At 39.8% G+C, this 21,028-nt stretch overlaps 1 protein-coding gene across 1 annotated transcript in view; it reads right to left on the reverse strand.

Annotated features, from left to right (window-relative positions):
* Window positions 1-5,395: 5,395 nt before the first annotated feature.
* KCNK2 (potassium two pore domain channel subfamily K member 2) overlaps window positions 5,396-21,028 on the reverse strand; it is a 133,532-nt gene continuing 117,899 nt past the window's right edge. The window contains exon 7 of the mRNA XM_008701147.1: window positions 5,396-7,846. Coding sequence (XP_008699369.1) covers window positions 7,529-7,846 — 318 coding nt within the window. The 3' untranslated portion in view covers window positions 5,396-7,528. The remainder of the gene's footprint in view (window positions 7,847-21,028) is intronic.

Consider the following 21,028-nt stretch of genomic DNA (forward strand, 5'->3'; position numbering starts at 1 on the left):
TTCTATGCCAATAGAGAACTTCGAAAGTTGTCATGAAAACCGAGTCTGAGACAGGGATTCAGGCGCATGTGCTATTTAGGAGTGTGCCCTCCAGAGAAAGGGAGAGAGGGAAGCAGGAGAGGGCAGGGGAAGGTGCTAAGCAAGAATGTGGTCTCAGCTGGAGACTAGCCTCAATGTGGCCCCACAGAGAGCTCTGGAGTATAAGCTGCAGCACGGACTTAGTCCCACCTTTTGCGATCTACCTGTCCGTTCTTAGCTGGGTGTTGCCCACATTGTGGTGGGGTTGGTGCTGGGTAACCTCCCAGTGGTGCCTTCTGATCTGCAGAAGGTTACTCTCTAGAAAAGGAGGCAGTGGTGAGCTGTTAGCATCTAACACTCAGAGCATCGGGACATGGGGCCACCAGCCTGGTAAATGGGAATCTGGCTCAGGCACCAACAGTTGTCATGTCTGTTTTCGTTTGTGTTTTTGTATTTTAATCCATGTATTCATTTTATTTCTCCTTTTCAAGATAAGAGGATATCCTGGCAACACATGTTAAAATTAGCAGAACCAAACGAAGTAGTGTAGGCATGGCTAAAATAAAGTACAAACATATATGCTTTGCTGATGAACACCATTTACCATAAGGAAAAGGATTAATGTAGTACTAAGCCGAAAATAATGCTTGATTAACGTTTAGATTGGAAAGGTTCTAAGACCTTCTTACATAATTCATATGAGAGGGTTTTCTGACCTGCGATGAACTACCCCTAATATGTCATTCCAAACCGGGTTAGCATTTGGAAGGCCTTTTACTTAACGCCATTAACTATGGGGAGTAACTTCAGCTTCTCACTATTAATATGCAGCACGTCTCACGTTACTGATTCCCACATTCATTTCTCTACCTGGGATGCCTGACCCGAGAGCACTGGAATATTCTAATTGCCCGCTGGGGGTTTTCACTTTGGTGACCCCACAGATACAAACATCAGTCTCCCCGTTGAAACTTCTCCCTCTTTCTCCTAGCCCCGTGTTCCTCATCCTGGGCAAAGCTGGTGGGTGCAGCTGCATCTCCCAGTGCCCCTCACATGGTTTAGACCAGAATCCCTTCCTCAGGGGCCACTGCAGATTCCTCCAACTTCCTGCCCTGCATCCCAGCTCTACCCCACACCATTGCCAGAGCGAGCATCCTAAAAGTACAGATCGAGCCACATCACTCCCTATTTTAAAGCTTGAAATGTCTTTCCAGCGCCAGATCCAAAATTCTCAACTAGGCATTGCCGTGCCTTCTGAGGAGTCTGGCTCCAGGCTAAATCCTGTGTGTCGTCCTTTGGGCCCAACCACGGGCAGATTCAAACTGCTGCCTGGCGGCCAGTGTTGGGGAAGCTGCCCTTCCCACAACCAGCCCACTGTGATTCTCCCAAGGGAGTAGCAGGCAAGGACTCAGAAGCAGGCACCTCCGTCTGGAGGCCTCCTGACTGGGGCCTCAGTTGAGCCCTTTCTCCACCCTCAGTAGCTTCCCACTGTAGCCCTTCCCTCTTCCTTAGCCTTGGCCTCCCAAGTCCATGAAAAGGCAAGAGCCTTATGGTTAGGGCTCTCCAGCACGGAGAAGCTTCCCTCTCTCTATGCTCTGTGCCCTCTCTGACCCATGGACTGCTATCTCCCAGACAGGAGACATTTATTTGGCTTAGTATTTCCAGTAATTGGCCCAACAAAGGCTCTTGAAGAATGTTAACTCGGTAAACCATGAGCAGGGTAATATTTTGTTTGTACATACAACATAATCATTGAAGAGATTCATACACTTGGCTAATCTACTGGTATATATTTGGACTTTGGCAATATTAAACTTTCTCAATGCATGTGTAAACTCTGAATTTCTGCACCTGACTGATCGAGAAACAGGATGGGTTAATTAAATGTATTGACAGTATCTTGATGCTTTATCTTTCCAACTCTGACATACTTGGGCGATGATAAAATTTGAATCTGGACCAGACATTGCCACTGATGCTCATTTAAAAATTTGTTTTATAAAAATCATGAACAATAGAGGCTGGTGTCAATAATACTAAAATGGATAAAATATTTTTTAAAAAGTAGAAAGTAGGATAAAAATCAACTATATGCTACTCCCTATGAATTGTACAGTGTAAGAAGAAATACCATCTGCAAAAGTCAAGCATCAACTACATGAAAACCAATGTTTATTCTGTGAGTTAATTTCAAAATTATACCATGTAAGTGACTAATATTCTCTATTGGATATAGTTCAAAATGTGCCCAATAATGGATTTCTTCCCAGACTGCTTATAAATTTAAGCATGAGAAAGCTGAATTTCATTTGGCAAAGAGAAAAAAATGTGTATTTGGCTTTCTACTAATAAGAGGCATCCATTTACTAGTATTGGCAAACATGTTTTACAATTAATTTCTAAACAAATTTTCAAGATTAAATTATAACTGAGTTTTGATGGTATCTATTGTGAGCCAAAATTTGGAAATGAAAATAATGAAACCCTTGCTTATAAAGAGTAAGTGTATGGCAAACTGAAAGTCTCTCTGGTTGAAGAATTGGCTTTGATTTTTCTTCTATACAATGAGTAACTAGTACCAGCTTGTAAGTAAATAGGAGAAATCGCCGCAACCTGTGCCCCATTTACTACTAACCCAGTGGAAGAGGAGAGATGTTGGTGGAGCTAGGAAAACTTGGGATACTTAGACACAAGTATACATCAGAATGTTACCATTAAACCCCTGTTTTTATGTTATTTGTTCACCATGAATTTTTGGAGCGCTGATTACGTGTACTTGGCTAGGATCTGGAAATAAAATAGCGGGTAGCACAAATGAATTCTAGTTGGGAAGACAGATAAGTAAGAATAATGATGAATATCTAATCGTAAAACGAAGGAAAAGAATAGGATTTTATACGGTATATTATACTGTATAAATTGGTGTCAGGGAAGGCTTATCAGAGGAGGTAATACTTGAGCTGGGTTCTGAAGGAGGAGTAAAAGCTTGGTAGGTGAAAAAGACTGAGATGTAAAAGGAGAGCAAGCATTCTAGGCAAAGGGAACAACAGCAGTGTAATGTGGTCAAAGAAATCCAGTGGGGCTGGGATACAGAGAAGTAGGGAGTGGTACAAGATGACTTTGAAGATGATGGCTTACAATAGACCGTAAGAAAGCCTTATAGGCCAGGTGAGGGATTCTGGTCTTCTATAAAATTGAAAGACAATTAGTGGATTTAAACTGGAGAGTAACACAATCAGATTTGCATATTAAAAAGACCACTCTACCATCAATGACAGGAGCAGAGAATGATGCAAAAGCTGTCGTACAAGGGGACTTATATGGCGATCCCTTGGATAAAGGTAGTGGCTGTGTACAAATTCAAGACATTCAGGATGCAAGTCTGTAGGGCTTTGGTGAAAGGTGGGTGTGGAGTTGAAGGGAAGAGGACATCAAGGATGATGCCCAACCAGATGGATGGTGGTGCCAATTGTTGAAATAGGTGACACCAGGGGGGCCAGGTCTGGGGAAAGATCAGGAGAGTCTTGGATATATTGAAATGCCTTTGAGAAGTGGAGATATCCAAAGGGAACTGGCTAGATGCTTATGTGGCTTGGAAAGAAACCCGAGCCTAAGAGTGCAAAAGAGAAAGAATAAAGACGAGGCAGTAGGAAATACTTTGGAAAGGAATGACAGACAAGAAAAAAACATTGTAAAATGAGATAAGCATGACATAGTGAAAATATTTTATAGTACTAATACTAGGGAAAAAAATCAATGGTTTTATGAATATTAGAGTAAAAACTGAAGTTTAGTGAACAAATGGTGTTGAGTCAAACAAAAGAGCAGAGTCAAAACTCCTGGTCCTTGGAACTAATCCCTGTCTTTTGGGAAGGCATAGTTGAGATCTGGGTGGGGAAGTGTCATGTGTGAAACGAAAGCTGGATAGACCTTTGTGGTAAGGCGGGATGAAGGAAGCACATGGAGGTTATGAAGATTTCCCCTTAAGAAAACCGTAAAATTGAGTTACCCTCAGAAGTCCCCATTAAAAGTAACCAGGTTCCATCCTGGAACTAATACCTGAGCATGGGCAAGACCAGTAAGTTTCCCTATAAAAGGATGTTTACGTAAACTCATGCTGGAGCAAAATCATATATTAATTTTAATGGAATTATGAGTATTCAAATAGAGACATCTTTTACTTTATACAAAAGCAAATTTATACTCGTACTTTAATAAGGAATGCAAACCACAAATAAGTCATGATTTTACTAGAACAGCAAATATTTTTTTAAAAAAGAAAAACCATATAAGTTGATCTAGGTCTGTAGTTCTTAGGCATAAATAGCTATCTCCAGTCTTCAGAATGGCTGAATTTGTTTTTTGTTTTTGTTTTTTTTGTTTGTTTGTGTTTTTTGGTTGTTTTTCTTTTTATTTTTTCTTTTCTTTCTTTTTTTTTTTTTTTTTTGGTATTCCATCTAAAATTTCCCTTAGTCTGCTTGAAACTCTAGCCTTAAGAATAAAAAAATTCTACAGATTTTTTTACACAAAGTGAGGTGGGATTTAGTCTTTCTTGTATGTCACATGTTCCTTAGAATTTGAGGAAGAAACAAAGCCCTACATACACACTGCTTCTGATTTATTGACGGTTAAGAAACAAATTATTCAGTTCTCTCTTGGCTTTAGAAGTTTCATGTCCTCCTGTATTACAAAAGTGGAATACTATTGAAAAAAGGGTGGGTGACATTAACCAGGTAGCAAAATATATAGATTTGAATAAGAAACTGAAAGAACTCCAAAATAATCACTTTTACATTTAATAGCTATAATGTAGAGGATTCTTGTCTAGAATCCATGTCTAAGATTTCATATCAGAGGGTTCCTGAGCCTTGCTTGTTCTAGTACTTAATTTTTTTTTCAGATATTCTTCAGGGCAAAACTGCTCGTTCTTAAAACTGGCCCTGTGAAAAAATAAATTCACTAGAAAATTCTAGACTATGTCAAAATCCGTATCAAGGTTCTCTCCACAGTCAGTAAACACATCAAAGCTTGAGGAAATAAAATTGATATAATACACAGTTTTTCTTAGATTTTCCCCAATTTTGAGGATAATGTTGGGAACCAGGTTTAGGATATTTACTGAGCATCAAGGTGCTTGGGGATGAATCAATACATTATGCAAGATATTGATAATGTATGTTGTTCAAATATTTGGGGCATGAGGTCTAGGAGATGAGTTGGCAACTGACTTCTTTGGGCTTCGACACTGCCAAGATGTTTGATTATTTTTTTGTAAGGGAAAAAATATTTAGGTGCCTGTGTTTGGCGTTCAGATTATTTCAGTGTCAAGAGAAGGTCTAACAATGATAAAATAAGACATTACTATGTCATAATGTAATAGAAACAATCTTGAATTTACATGCTGTTTAAAATATCGTATTTCCAAAGGGAAATGTCAGGATATTTACTTTTGATTAACAGTCACCAAGAAGAACATTCTGCACATATTTAACAAGGGTAGTAATACTGCATCAAAAATATTTCTTGAATATTGTGAACGAAGGAGCCACGGGAAACTCAGCATGAAAAGTGACATACTAGAGTTCTCGGCTAGAATCCCATCTCCATTCTCAGCAGCAAGCAGGAGACTCAGAAAATGCTGACTTTAATTACAAACTTTATTTGTCAATACAATTCACAGTTTATACATGGTGCATTCCACCATATGAACTTTCAGAACAGTTACTGAGGAAATGGGTGTAGCTTTCTTTCTAAAAGAGCCTGACTTGCTAAAATTTTGGTTAGAATTTTTTCAGTTTATAAAAGTACCTTCAACAAGTTAACTGAATATTTACATTTCTAGCTTAAATTTTAATTTTGGAAAATAAGCATTTATTTAGATATGGTTTTTTTAAGATCCTCGGTTTATTTTCTAAGACCCTAATCTGAATGCCACTTATTCAGATATTTCCACCACCCTTGCCCCCCAAATAAAAGAAATGTTTTGCAATTGTATTTGGGGCAGTCATCTTCATTCTGCATTTGAAAAATTACATATACAACGTACAGCAGATCTAAGTATGAAAATAAAGGAGAGTAGCAATCTACTAGGTGCCATTAATGAATTTCTTCTGAATCTTGGAAACATCCAAAGAGTTACAGGATATAAAATTCAACTAAAAAGGGTTATCAGCCTTTTCTATCTTAAAAAAAAAAAACTCTCAAGATTTAAATTGTGCTAGAAGAGCTTTTTCTCTAATGTCAAAGATGAATTATGCCTGCAATCTGCATTTTTTTTCCATGTGCAATATCACAGTGATCCCAGTTTCAGCTTCTCTCATGCTCTGTCACAGCTCCAGAGGGACACCACACAAGGTGAGGCGGTGCCCAACTCCGACTACAGCATCACCTCCCCTGTCTGGCAAAAGTCACCCGGGGAAAGGAAATCGGATAAGCCTTCTACACCAAAAAGCAAATAGGTGCTGGCAGTATGATGTTTATTAGCAAATGGTCGAACACATTATTGTGCTATCTTCTTTTCCTCAGAACAGTAAGTCACACCAATTGTCTCAAATCACCTCCAATAATATCCGTGTTTAACAGCTTCCTTCTGTCAGATCATATATATATATTTTTTTCTTCTGCTTCCACCTTTCAAAATGTGTAGTTATGAATAAATGATAACTTCCAAATACTGCCAGGAAAAAAAGGGACTCTTTGGAGCAGCCAACGTTACCGGGCTGGAAATAATTACACTGTGGATGTGTACCATTGGTACCTGAGTCAAATAAATACTCAGAGGGGCCATCTGTGCCCTCATTTCTTTGCAGTGCCTTTAACGCTAGAATTTCTGAGTGTTGCTTCAATGTCCATCTACTTTGGCATCTATTTCTTCTTCGGGCATCATCACTTCAGTTTACACACTGTTCCCAGCAAGGTATGGTATTCAAACGGGAGTTGTGGGATAAAGGGCTGCAGAGGTGAGCCTAGGGGTGGGGCGGGGAAGGAGAAAGCACACATTAGCTAGAGGGGGTCTGTTTCTTCGGAAGATAAGGCACGGACAGAAAATTTCTTAGGTAAAAGGCTGCATAAGAATCTCTTGCCATTTACAAAAAGAAACGTTGTCATCCATGAATGGTCCATATCTAGGCTCAGATAGGTAGACCCTGAAAAGTTAAGGACTGATCCCTCGAAGCTACATCATTACCAGAAACAATTATAATTCATTCTGAGGCCTTATGGCACATTACGAAAAGAGGGAGGAAAACAGTCTGGGCACAAAAAGGCATCAGACATTGCTTGTTTTTCCACTTGTCAAAGAAAGTGGACCGCCCAACAAGCATCATCAAAAAGATAGAGTGCTGGCTCAGAATTCCAAATTCTCTTGATGGTAGATGGCCATGATGGGTGTATCTATTTTTTTTCCCCCTTGGGAGCTCATGCACAATTTAAAAAATGCTACCAGCAACAGTCATAAAGGGCATAAGAAGTCCTCACCTATGGCTACGCCTAAGGCTCTTCAAAGAGAGGGTTATTTCATGTTCTCGATAACAGCAATTTCCTCGCCTGCACAGTGTGGCGTCAATCCATTCAAATAGATACTCTCAGTTTTCAGTAAGGGAGGCAAGACGTCCCTCTCGCTGGCTAGGTGATTCACGGACAGGGTCCTCCTGCACGGAGTCAGCTCTTGGTTGTGGTTCCCGGCGAGCTCCGCGGACAGCTTCCGTTTAATGGAGGTGGCGCGTTGGAACTTGTCGTAGATCTCCACGCTCAGGCGCCTCCTGGTCTCCTTGAACTCGGCCGTCACGTTGGCCGTCCACTCAGCGGCATGGGCTCTGAACTCTCCCACCTGGAGCGTCACGCGGACAAAACACAAAAGAGACACCCGCATGACAGTCAGCATTTTGTGTGCTTTATCTTCGGATCGTTTTATGGTCGTGCTGTAAACAAGAAGATGGTAGCCCTTTGTGATACGGGAGGTCTGAGAATTGGTGGAACTCGGCCCGTTGTGCAGGGTGACACTCCGCTTTCTATGGACAGGGCTCTAAAAACTGATCTGTGAACTCGCAGCTCTCTGACCCGGACTGTATTAGCGGTACGAGATGTGCTTATTTTGCACACGGATCCTGCCATCGAAACTTCTGCAGCTGTAAAATGGCAATCTCTAACCTTTTTCAACGTTCTGTTTTTTGTTTTTTGTTTTTATCCGTAATTTCAAGAAAAGGCAGGGAGACACAGTAGGAGCAGCAAGCCTGAGTCAAAGCCTGGAATGTGAACCCAGGTGACCCAGTTGGTTCTGGAAGCCATGCTGTGTGCTCGGGAGGCAAACACAGGTTTGAGAGAGCGGAAGCGGTGTGTGCAAGAGCTCTGTATCCGACCCCACAATGGTCAGCGGGGAATTCTCTGTTTACTAAATAAGCAGTAAAATATTTTGTTTCTGCTTTCAGGGAAAGCAAAGGAATGAGAACTGGCAAGCCCACTTGGAGGCCCGTTTGGAGAGTAAGTCCAAGGAATAGTTTCTCAATGAATGTTTGTGGAATCAGTGAAGTTACTCAACCTGTCGAGGCCGCCACTTCCTCGGGTGTAGAACAGGCGTCTTAGGGCACACACGTCTTCTCCGTATACTAACTGTACTTTCTGCCTCCTCCATTTTGATTATCATTAATATCTTTACAAAAATGGTCTTACATTAAACACTGTTTTGCAAATGGCTCCCCCCCCACCCGGCTTAGCCAATTTGAGTCATTTTTCCCTATTACCATCCATTATTCTACCTCATAGTCTCTACTAGCAGCTGATAAAACAGAGGGGATGTAGGACAGCCTCCAGTTCCAACTCTATCACTCACAGCCTGTGAGCCCACTGGTGAGCAGGTTTACCTTTTCTGAGCTTCAGATCGCTTATCTATAAAATAAGGATAATAATAATCTATTTCACAAGAGAAACAAGTGATATGTGTGTGTGTGTGTGTGTGTATCGTTAAAATATAAAGGACTACCCAATGACTAATTATGACAATGAGGCTTGTGATGCTATAGCTTGCCAAGGGTACTTTGAGAGCTTAAAGGAGAGTACCAGATATAGACTAAGTGACACAGAACTGAAAACATGGGACATTTCCCCCTGCAATATAATTCACAGGTTCTAAGCATCCAGTAGCACCATGGTCTGAGGTCTCTTTGCAGCTCTCCCCAGAAATGCAATGGATTACTTAACCCCTGAATTATATGGATCTTTAAGTCATGAGGTGCTTGGGACATGCTGAAGGCATACATAAAAGACGCGGCTGAACAGGGGCGCCTGGGTCCTGGGATCAAGCCCTGTGTCAGGCTCCCTGCTCAGCGAGGAGCCTTCTTCTCCCTTCACCCCTCCCCCACACTCATTCTCTCTCTCTCTCTCAAATAAATAAAATCTTAAAAAAAAAAAAAAAAGATGCAGCTGAACATTCCTGGCCAGATACACTGGGTGATGGAGTTCATCAGTCAGAGGAAGGCCAAGGCAAGAGTGTTTATGTTTACCTTCTACTCATCATTATAACTGGAATAATATTTTAAAATATAATGATGCATTCAGTGTGGAACTCAATAAGCATTACTCATAATAAAAAGGAGTCTCATTATTAACACAGGTCTAGGTCATGGGATTGTGTAAAATTCTCTATGTATGTATATATGCCTACTATGCTAGGTGTCGCTCTTTTTAAAAATGTTAACTCGATGAGGATGATTCTGTTATTTCCCCCATTTCACTGAGGCTAGGAAGTTAAAAAAACTTAAGATCCAGTAAATATGTAGCGAAGCCAGAATTCAAACTTGGATGTCTAGCTCCACCCTATTATTCTGCCTGGCCAGTACAATCTTATTAATTCTAAGGACTAAACATCTTTTGGAAGAGCACAGGGCAAATTCACATTGTATGGAAATCCACCCTGTAGCAGGTTATACTGCGGTGAGGACAGACTGCCATAATTTCCTAAAGATACTGGGACAACAAAAGTTTTTCCAGTATCTGTGAAAGAGCTACTTAGCTAAACCAACAGTGGTATCCATTCCCTCTCTATTGTGCCCTGATCTTTCTACTATTCCTCATGATACTAGATTTAGGGAACAAAGCCATTCAAACTCAAAGCTTAAAAACGAGGGAGGAAACCAAGAGAAAAATAAAAGAGAGTCCCTCAAAAACCAACCTAAGGCTGTCAAAACAAAGAATTCCTTATTCTTGTTCCTTAAAAAAAAAAAAAATCCTGACCTTATAGAATTGTCCACAGCAATGTATTCTTTATTGATGAAAGAACAGTGTCCTAAAGTACAGACCCATTTCTGTTAAAGAGGATAAAATTGCATATTCAAACTCCGAAGGTGCTTTTTTGTTTTCAACGAAATTAGAACATCACATTTATGTAAGTCCAGCTTTCCTTGATTGAAATGTTAATGCTTGTGGCGCTCTGGATAATTACAGTTACCCCTTATGCACTAGAACATTTTTGTTTCACTGGATTTTTATTAAAAAAAATCTTTCAATAACTTAAATAGTATCTCATCTCCCTAAAACTAAGCAATCTATACCACTTAGTAACAAAGCGGAGGACCAAAAATGAGCAAAAATAGCACCTGAAGGATCACGGCTAATATTCCTGAAGCTCATACACTTGACTCAGGGAACAGGTCTACCACCCCCGCCCCCAGTTCCATGAATTCTTAACTTTTGCACAGTGCGCACAGGTCTCGTGAGCTGATTTACAAGAAAAAGAAGACAGTGAGGGGCGCCTGGGTGGCCCAGCGGTTAAGCGTCTGCCTTCGGCTCAGGGTGTGATCCCGGCGTTCTGGGATCGAGCCCCACATCAGGCTCCTCCGCTATGAGCCTGCTTCTTCCTCTCCCACTCCCTCTGCTTGTGTTCCCTCTCTCGCTGGCTGTCTCTATCCTGTCGAATAAATAAATAAAATCTTTAAAAAAAAAATAGACAATGAAGAGACAATGGAAGTCACTTGCCCTCTAACCTCGAAAGGAGCTGTTCTCATCCTTGTGACTAAATCCAGCCATGGTTCTCTGTCCCTATTCTGCCTGATCGTCACAGCTGCTAATGGTTTTGCTGACTCCTCCCTCCCTCCCTCCCTCCCTCCCAAGCTTTGGTCCTAGTTACCAAGTCAGAGCCCTCTCAAGGTGTTGCTTTACCATTCAGGCTAATTCTTCTCAGTCAGCTTGGAGGCTCCCTTTCTCTTAGCCTCTTCTTGACTAGCTTTGTTCCGCAAGGTTCTATGCTTCTCATATCCTTCCAATGGATGACTCCCAAATCCATATTTCTAGGTCTAATCTCCCTACTGAATTCTGTATCTGTATAACTGACTTGGTGAACACCTTCACTTTAGATGACTTCCAAGCATCTCGAACTCAGCCCGTCTCCAAATGAAATCCTCTAACTCCTCAAACCTGTTCTTACCTAACTTCTTATCACAGTGCACAGCACCATTAACCACTACGTTTCCCAAGCTGAACTTCAATATAATCTGTTCTTCCTCTTCCTCAATCAGATCAGGCTCGAGTCTTGCTGACTTACACCTCCTTTTCTCTCAATTCCTTTCACTTCTCTCCATTCCCGTTGTCAAAACTGTGGTCCTGTCCTCCTAACCAGTCTTGCTGACTTAACCCAGCTCCCTCCACAGGCGTTATCCACACAGCAGCCAGAGTGTGCTTTAATAAACACATTATCGACCAGGCACTTTCCCTTGAATAAAATCATTCAATTGATTCCCGTTTCACTTAAGATGAAGTCCAAACTCTTTAAAGTGGCTCATATGGTCTAGGGTTTACCTGTTTCAGCCTCAATCCTAAGCACAATCGTTCTCAAAGGCTACTCTTGGGGGCCATTCTGAACATTGATTTCCTTGAACATGCCACTCATTCTTTTGCCTTTATTCGTTCACTGCTCATTATTTTCTCTGTTCAGAATACTGTTCCCCAGTCCTTCTTAGTGCCTCCTGCATTTCCTACCCATCCTAAACTAGACTTCTTCACGGAGCCACTCCCTGCCCCCCCCACCCCCCGACTATGTCAGGGTCATTCCAGCGGTCTGTACATCCCTAGCATTACTGTCAGCACAATGTATTACAACTAATGGTTTAATTGCCCTCCTGGCTTCATGGCAATAGAGAGGATAAGTCTGCCATGTCTTGTTCAGCTTTCCCAGAGCTTAGAAGAGTGTACATAGTTGGAATTCAGTATTTGTTGGATAAATGAATGAATGGATGGTAGAAAAATCAAACATGTTTGGGAAACATGCTCCAATAAGAAGAGTGTACTGTGCCTCTTGGTTGACTCTGATGGGAGAAGCCTGTTCCTTTCAGGAGAGCGATGCAGCTGGGTCTCTTCATAGTTAAGGTTCAAAGTATGTTTCCTCAAACTTTTTAGTCTTTGTAAAATCGCCTCACCATTCTAAGAAGTCTGTGATGCCACTAATATCTTCAACATGAAGAAAATCATGCCTGTTATAACAATCATTTAAATCAATTTCCTTCTCCCCACTCACCCCCTAACCTTTGTCATTCTCACCACTTTGCATGACAATACTTGACTAGGCCACCCCACAACCTAGGCTTCACCATCCTTGTGGAATGTAACCTTTAAACTTAAAGAATGCTTTTACGTTAGAAGAATCACCAACATCTTTGTCAGCAACTATGAACACTTTTGAAGCATCTACAGATTTCTAAGGTAGCAAAGTCTCATGATTACAGAGGTATTTGCCTCCTCGGGAGCGGTTTCAAGTCCTACAGTTCAGGTCCTCTAAAGCATCTCAACTAATACCAAGGAGGCCCTTAGAATGGTAGCAACATAATTTAAAACCAAGCACTTGCCATATATTTCAATGCTTTTAGAGCAATTTTCCTAAATCACTTAAGGTTGATAGGATGGCCTAAGAAAGATGGAAGTTCACTATTCTAGAAACTGGTAATTTATGAAGTTCACAGGAGGCTCATTTGTAACCATAAAGAATATTTATCATCCCATTGACTCCAACCAACCAACAACAAGGCAGATTCTTTGAGGGTAAAGATTACTGGCTAACTTCTTAGCAAGCTCAGCCTTTCTACTCACCCAATTCCACACTGCAGCATTTAGGACAGTGCTTTGGATAGAGTGACTGAATAAAGTTTAGTTTCCCAACCTGGATAGTAAGCTTAATGACAGAGACTATGCATCCTATTTATTTCTTCTCATAAAAGTACCCAACAGGGTAATTTGAACAAACTAGACTCTTGCATACTTTCTGACTGACTAGTGAGAAGTCTGTGACCAGTGACTGACACAGCCCTCTTCCCATAGGAACACTCTCAGGGGCTCTCATCTAAACCTGCTATTTGCATAAGTTCTTTATCAGTGTGTGTGGGTACAGCCTGAAGAGAAAGCAATTTATCAACCAATTTTACTAATCACTAAAATGTTCATAGCCTTTGATAAAAGTCAATTAATCCATAGAAATTTATTCTGGGCAAGAATTTTCACCAAAGGAAAAAATACGTATGAAGAAATTCTCTGAGGGGCGCCTGGGTGGCACAGCGGTTAAGCGTCTGCCTTCAGCTCAGGGCGTGATCCCGGCGATCTGGGATCGAGCCCCACATCAGGCTCTTCTGCTATGAGCCTGCTTCTTCCTCTCCCACTCCCCCTGCTTGTGTTCCCTCTCTCGCTGGCTGTCTCTATCTCTGTCGAATAAATAAATAAAATCTTAAAAAAAAAAAAAGAAATTCTCTGAACCCTATATATATTTTTAATGTTTTTAAAATTTATTTAAGTAATCTCTACAGCCAACATGGGATTTGAACTCCTGATCCTGAGATCAAGAGTTGCATGCTCTTCCGACTGAGCCAGGCTGATGCCCCTGAACCATATTTTTAATAGCATAATATTGAGATTAATAAAGGCCATTTAAGAAGACAGTGTTTACGAGAAGTCCTCAGCTATAGAAACTCTTTTCTCCTATGATGATATGTTAAAGTGATAAAGAAAAAAATTATATGTTTATTTTTATTACAACTGTGCAAAATAATGAATGTATTAGGCAAGGGTAGTAAAAGTAACAGTATACAAAAATGGAAACTGTAGATTTCAACAATCACGTATGGAATACCTATTACGGACCAGGTCCTGGGCTTCACGCTTTCTTGAGTTGCGGAAATTTTTGAGCAGTTGTTTTCCTTCTACATCTCGCCTTACTGATGTTACTGTGCTACCCGTGCGGTTTCAGTGTGCAGCATACCCAGCCCTGAATACAGCTTGTGAGGACAGAGCTCTCTCTGGAATGCTTTTTATTTGCTTGACAAATGCATCAGAAGTGGATTGCAATTGCCACTGGGAATTTTTCTTATCCAGATATCAAAGTGGAAGAAAAAAATAAACCTTGAAGGAATCTTTAATGTTGCAAAGAAATAAAAAAAATGACTGAGAATCAATAAGAAGAAAAGGCAGCCCACAGAATGGGAGAAGATATTTGCGAATCCTATTATCTGATAAGGGGTTAATATCCAAAATACATAAAGAACTCATACAACTCAATAGCAAAAAACTAAATAATCCAATTAAAATAATAGGCAGAGTATCTGTACAGACATTTTTCTTTTTTTTTAAAGACTTACTTAGCATGGGGCGGAGAGGGACAGATAGAGAGAGTCTCAAGCAGACTCCCTGCTGAGTGGGGAACCCAATGTGGGGCTTGATCTCACAACCCTGAGATCATGACCTTAGTGAAATCAAAACCGACTGAGCCATCCAGGCGCCCCTGAATAAACTTTTCCAAAGAAGACATATGGATGGCCAACATGTACATGAGGTGTTCAACGACATTCGTCGTCGGGAAAATGCAACTCAAAACGAAAATGACATAGACCCTCAACTGTTAGAATGGCTAGTACCAAGAAGATAAGAAATAACAGGTATTAACAAGATGTGAAGAAAAGGGAACCTTGTGCACTTTTGGTGGGAATATAAGTTGCTGTAACCACTGTGGAAAACAGTATGGCGGGTCCACAAAAACTTAAAAACAGAACTAGCATATGATGTAGCAATGCCACTTCTCAGTATTTATCCAAAGAAAATGAAACCACTTACTCAAAAAGATACCAGCACCTCCATGATCACTGCAGCATTATTTACAACAGCCAAGGCATGGAAACAACCTAAGTGGTCATCAGTGGCTTAATGGATAAAGAAGCTGTGATACACACATGCACACACACAAAATGGAATATTATTCAGCCATAAAAAATGAAATCTTGCCATTTGCAACAACATGGGTGGAACCTGAGGGTATCATGCTAACTGAAATAAGTCAGAGAAAGACAAATATCATATGATCATATGATCTCACATGTGGAATCTAAAACACAAACACACACCCCAAGCTCATAGATACAGAGAAGAGATTGATGGTTGCTGGAGGCAGGGAGTTGGGGGTGGGCAAAATGGGTGAAAGGAGTTAAAGGGTACAAAATTCCAAATAAGTACCAACTTATAAATAAGTCATGGGGGTGTAATTACACCATGGCAACCATAATTAGTTACACTGTATTGCATATTTGAAAGCTGAAAAGAAACTAGATGTTAAAAGTTCTCATAGATTAAAAGAAAATTCTGTAACTATGTGTGGTGATGGATATTAACTAGACCTGTGGTGATCATTTTGCAATATATATAAATATTGAATCATTATTTAGTACACATAAAAGTAATGTCATGTTGTATGTCAATTATACTTTAATGAAGAAATTTAAAAATTCCAAAAAAAAAAAAAAACCGACTGAGAATGTTTGAGTCATTATTTTTGAATCTTTACCTCGTTTACTAAAGTATAATCCGTTTTACTTTACTGTACATCTGGGTGTGATGACTTTCATATTTGTTAATAATTTTGCTTCTGAAAGCTTCCTTGTCTCTACCTCAGGTCAATTGTCACCAGAGTAAGTCATTTCCTTGTAATAGAAAGTGTAATGACCTAAAGAGAATTTTCAGTATTCTCATTTTAAATTACAGGTCTTTTAAATGTTTGGTCTTTATCAACTGCATTTCTAAGGTTATTTTCCTTCAAGCAATTCTGCAAAATGCTAGCCACATTTTTTTCCCAAGAGAGCAAAGCTGATTTATGAAGAGCAGTAACTCCTTACACTTTCTTCTCCCTTCCGATCTGTTTCCGAGCCATGCTTCTGGGACAGGAAGACACAATCCTAACCTGACCTCTGATAAGAGAACAGATTCCAGGGTTCATGTCATCTAAGTATCCTCTCGACATGGCAAAAGTCAGTGTCTCCCCACCAGCTGGAGTTACCTGAAAAATTGCTGTTGAATTTTAGCTAATATGCAAGGGGCTCTACAACTTTCAACCATGCTGTTTCATGACTTCATGTTTTTGTTTTGTTTTGGGGGGGTTGGTAAAATTCAACAATCACCAAGAGGTTAAATATTATTTCATTTTAATCTGCTTAATTTATCAAATGAACTTGTGAAATTCCTCAAATTTAGAATAATTCTAACCTGAATTATTTACCTTAACTCTCCATTTGACCAAACAAGTCTTTCACCCTTCCATACATTTCTATTAAATCAGAAAACCCAGCATTCTCTGTTCCAACTTTTCACCTAGAGTCATAACTATCCTACTTCCACCTACCCATGAGCTTTGAAATTCTACAACATTCTTTATAGAGTTTTGGTTTTCAGATCATTAATAGATGACTAATAATAAAAGAATTTGCTAATATTCTAAATTGTCCAGTTCCAAAGACTGAATAGCTCAGCAACATTTTTTCCAATTACTTGCAGGCAGCTACTTTAGAGTGGAAATTTGTGGTATAATTTAGAAATTTGGCAACAGTGACTCCACCACTAGTCCTTTGTGGTACGATTACAATTTAGATTTTCTTTCCCTCAAATTTCTTTCCACCAGTCATTTCCCTTGAATGACTCCCTTCCATTCTCAGTTCACGGACATGGCCAGGTTTTGCAGTCCTACAATCTCTGCTAGTCAGTTTCTCCCTACAGACCTTACCCTACCTTATCTCTATTTTTCTATTCTAACTGGCGTTTTCTTCTCGTGTATACTCAATTGACTATGAACAATAATCACTCATTATAGGTAAGCCAGTCCCTTTCGTAGACTCATAACTAGATGAGAAATTTCTGTCTGAAACTCTGTGAGGTTTTTGTAAGATATTTTCTAATTAACAAAAGCTAACTCAAGTACTGGGTAGTACTTGGAAGAACTTCAGCTTTTCTTTAAAAAAACATTTTTTTAATGTGCAGATCTAACCTTTGTTTTCTTTTAAAGTTTTTATTTAAATTCTAGTTAACATAACAGTGTAACAATAGTTTCAGGTGTACAATATAGAGATTCAATCCTCACAAGTGCCCTCCTTCATCCCTATCACCTATTTTACCCATCTGCCCACCCACCTCCCTCCTGATAACCATGAGTTTGTTCTTTATAGTTAAGAGTCTGTTTCTTGGTTTGACTCACTCTCTCTTCATTCCCCTTGGCTCATTTGTTTTATTTCTTGAATTCCATATATAAGTGAAATCATATGGTATTTGTCTTTGACTTATTTCACTTAGCATAATACTCTCTAGGTCCATCCATGTTGTTGCAAATGGCAAGATATCATTCTTTTTTATGGCTGAGTAATATTCCACTGTAGCATTTTTGACATGGGCAGAATAATATGGATAGAGAAACTTCTCCTTAAGGGATTTTTTAAAAAGAAGATATTATTTTTCTTTTCTTTCATTCTTTCTTTGAGAGAGAGGGGCAAGCGCAAATTGGGGAGGAGCAGAGGGAGAGGGACAAGCAGACTCTGCACTGAGCGCTGAGCCTGCGGGGCTTGATCTTGAGACCCTGAGACCAAGACCTGAACTGAAATCAAGAGGTGGGTGCTTAACTGACTGAGCCGCCCAGGCGCCCCCTGAAGGGATGTCTTCTAAAGAATCTAAAGCAAAGCTGACCATTTAGGATTGAATGGCCATTAAGCAATTTTCTTCACCAGGAATAAAACCAAAGAGATTTGTCTTGTCTTTGTCCAATGCATTATCCTGTCCCTTTTACAGTGGGATGTTAACTTCTTGTTCTCGGTGCTCAAATACTTACAGACCTTAATGACATAAGGAAAGTTACATACAAAAAGCAGGTAGCCACGTTGAAAGCATTCCTCTGGTTAAATGTGTAAAAATAATCTGAAGCCTACTTTGCATTCCAGTTTCAGAGGTTGCCTAGACTATAATTCCTGACAATTATTACTAATTCATTTTCTGAAGTATTGACATTTCATTGTATTGTTGAACTGCACTGTTAAAAAGAACAATTCAAAGTATTCTCTTTACCGACCAGGTTAAAAAAAAAAAACACAACTAAAAGGATTGCTAAGTGTCACATTATCTTGACAGAATAGTACATGATGTTTTTCTCTGGTTTTCAGGAAAGTGTATGTAATATTCATAAGGCCTCTTTGAACTACTTTTTTTAGTGATTTCTCCACTTCTTAATACCACACATATTAACATAATTGTGCAAAGATTAAGTACAATAGTTTTAATAAAACAATGTCAAGGAAAATAACAATACTAATATTATTACCATGATTTTCAATATCTTTCCTGTAAAAATTTGCAAGTATTATATATAATGTTAACTGCTTTAATGATAAGGTAGGGCTGCAAAATCAGACACTTGTACAGTAGACTCAACTTAGGTGTGACATATTGTTAGTGAATCACTGAACATTCTTTTTTTTAAAATTATTTATTTATTTGATAGAGAACGGGGAGAGGAACAGAGAGGGAGGGAGAGCAGGCTCCCTGCCGAGCAGAGAACCAGATGTGGGGCTTGATCCCAGGACCCTGGCAGCATGACCTGAGCCGAAGGCAGACGCTTAATCGACTGAGCCACCCAAGTGCCCCTATCACTGAACATTCTTGAAATTCTCCCCTCAGGTCTGGTATTAGAGTTACTTTAACAATCTGTATTATGGAGCTCATCCAACTTACAGAACATCTTATTGTACTTTAAAGATAGGGATATCAAAATTCATAAAACAATATGAAATAATCTGTGTACCTTTTATAAAATTTCGCATATTCATGACTGAGTTATATAGGTAGATATTCATCTGACAGCGCAATGTGGAAACTCTATGATAGGCTGATGGGGGGGTAGTGCTGTGTTTGTTGCTTTTCTTAAAGGTACAGAGCTGTGTGACAAATACCAGTCGAAAGTAATAACTGAACGAAGGCTGATGAAACTTGATAAGCATTCTCCACAAAACATTCATTATATATTTAATAAAATCAAAACAGGGGCGCCTGGGTGGCTCAGTCCCTTAAGCCTCTGACTCTTGGTTTCGGCTCAGGTCATGATCTTGTGGTCTTGGGATCCAGCCCTGCATCAGGCTCCATGCATGGTGTGGAGTCTGCTTTGGATTCTCTCTCTCCCTCTCCAATAAATACATAAATACATAAATAATCTTAAAAAAATAAAATCAAAACATTTGATGATGTTTCAAAACTCTTTCAAGGAACCTGGATTTAAATGTAGCTCACTTATAAGAAAAGGGCAGTTTATGGTCATATGGCACTCTGAGACCTGTGCACTAAAAAAATGCGTTTGCTTCCTTTCATCTTCTGTTTTTAGAAACTCTGTTTCTAAATACCATTATCCGCTAAAAGAAACCACGGCTCCTTGAAGACATGAATGATTCTGAGGTCGGGTAGAGAAATTTTAAGTTGACCCTGGAACATATTATTGTGCTAGAAAGTAAAGAATTGCTCAAAGAATGATGGGGATACACCAAAAGGCACAGAAGACAGCTTGTGGGGGCTCCCACTGGCCAAGTCTGGGACTACTTGAGGAGCAAGATAAATGATGTTTGTAACAGATTATAGCTCATTGATTATAGCACACTGATGTACATACATACAAACATATATGCATACATAAATGTGTGTGTGTGTGTGTGTGTGTGTGTGTGTATGAAGGGGACAACCATAATATCTCAAAGTACTTCCCCGCAAAACATGTATTAATTACATGGGGGAAGGGGTGCCTGGTGGCTGAGTTGGTGAAGTGTCTGCCTTCAGCTCAGGTCATGATCTCTGGGTCCTGGGATCCAGCCCTGCATCGGACTCCCTGCTCAGTGGGGAGTCGGCTTCTCTCTTTCCCTCTCGTGCTCTCTCTTGCTCTCTCTCTCAAATAAACACATAAAATCTTTAAAAAACTGATTAGGGAAAGGAGTAACTTTATAGTGGAGAAGCCTGACAGACACTACTTTTTGTGATCTTAGTTAGCATTCAGATAATGGGACAAATCAACATTGTGTGCCATCTAAGAGGGTGGAATGAAAAGAGCTTTCTCGTGTGTTATTTGGACTGATTGGGTATCAGTGGGTATCAATGACTGTGATATCTGTATTTCACTGGTACACTGGAAAAGATCGATCATCATTGTAGCTGAATGTCAGTGTTTAAGTTCACTGAAAATTATATCCTTTAAAACCGTTTCACCTAAAATGAAGAATTTTAGATTTCAACATAAAAATATGTGTGGACAGACTTCACTTTTCAAAATGCTTTCAGGGAGTTCACACACAAAAAGGGTGAAGACCACTGCTCTGAACCAGTGTTTCAGCTCTGGAGTTGGTCAGCCTGCCCACCCCCTTCTCTCACTCCTTTACTCTCCCCTTCATCTTTTCCTCTTCCTCTATCCCAGAGTTCTGCGAAGAGAACGTAAATATTTTGGTACTCTTTCACATGATTGATTTAGGACATGTCACCCAACCATGAGCTTCAGGGACCATGTGGAACTCTTGCAACTGTATATACACTATGAGGATTTGTGCATTTTTTTTAGTGGGGAAAGGGATCAGAGCTCTTCACAAACTCAAAGAGCACGTGACCCAGAAAAGGTTATGAACCCCTGCTATGTGAAATAAGTTCAACGATGATGTTAAAGTGGAAGACCACTCCTATGTTTTGTAAGTTTCATTTTATGTACTATTTATCT

The sequence above is a fragment of the Ursus maritimus genome, unplaced genomic scaffold (assembly GCF_017311325.1).
Source record: "Ursus maritimus isolate PB19 unplaced genomic scaffold, ASM1731132v1 scaffold_2, whole genome shotgun sequence".
Taxonomy (NCBI): domain Eukaryota; kingdom Metazoa; phylum Chordata; class Mammalia; order Carnivora; family Ursidae; genus Ursus; species Ursus maritimus.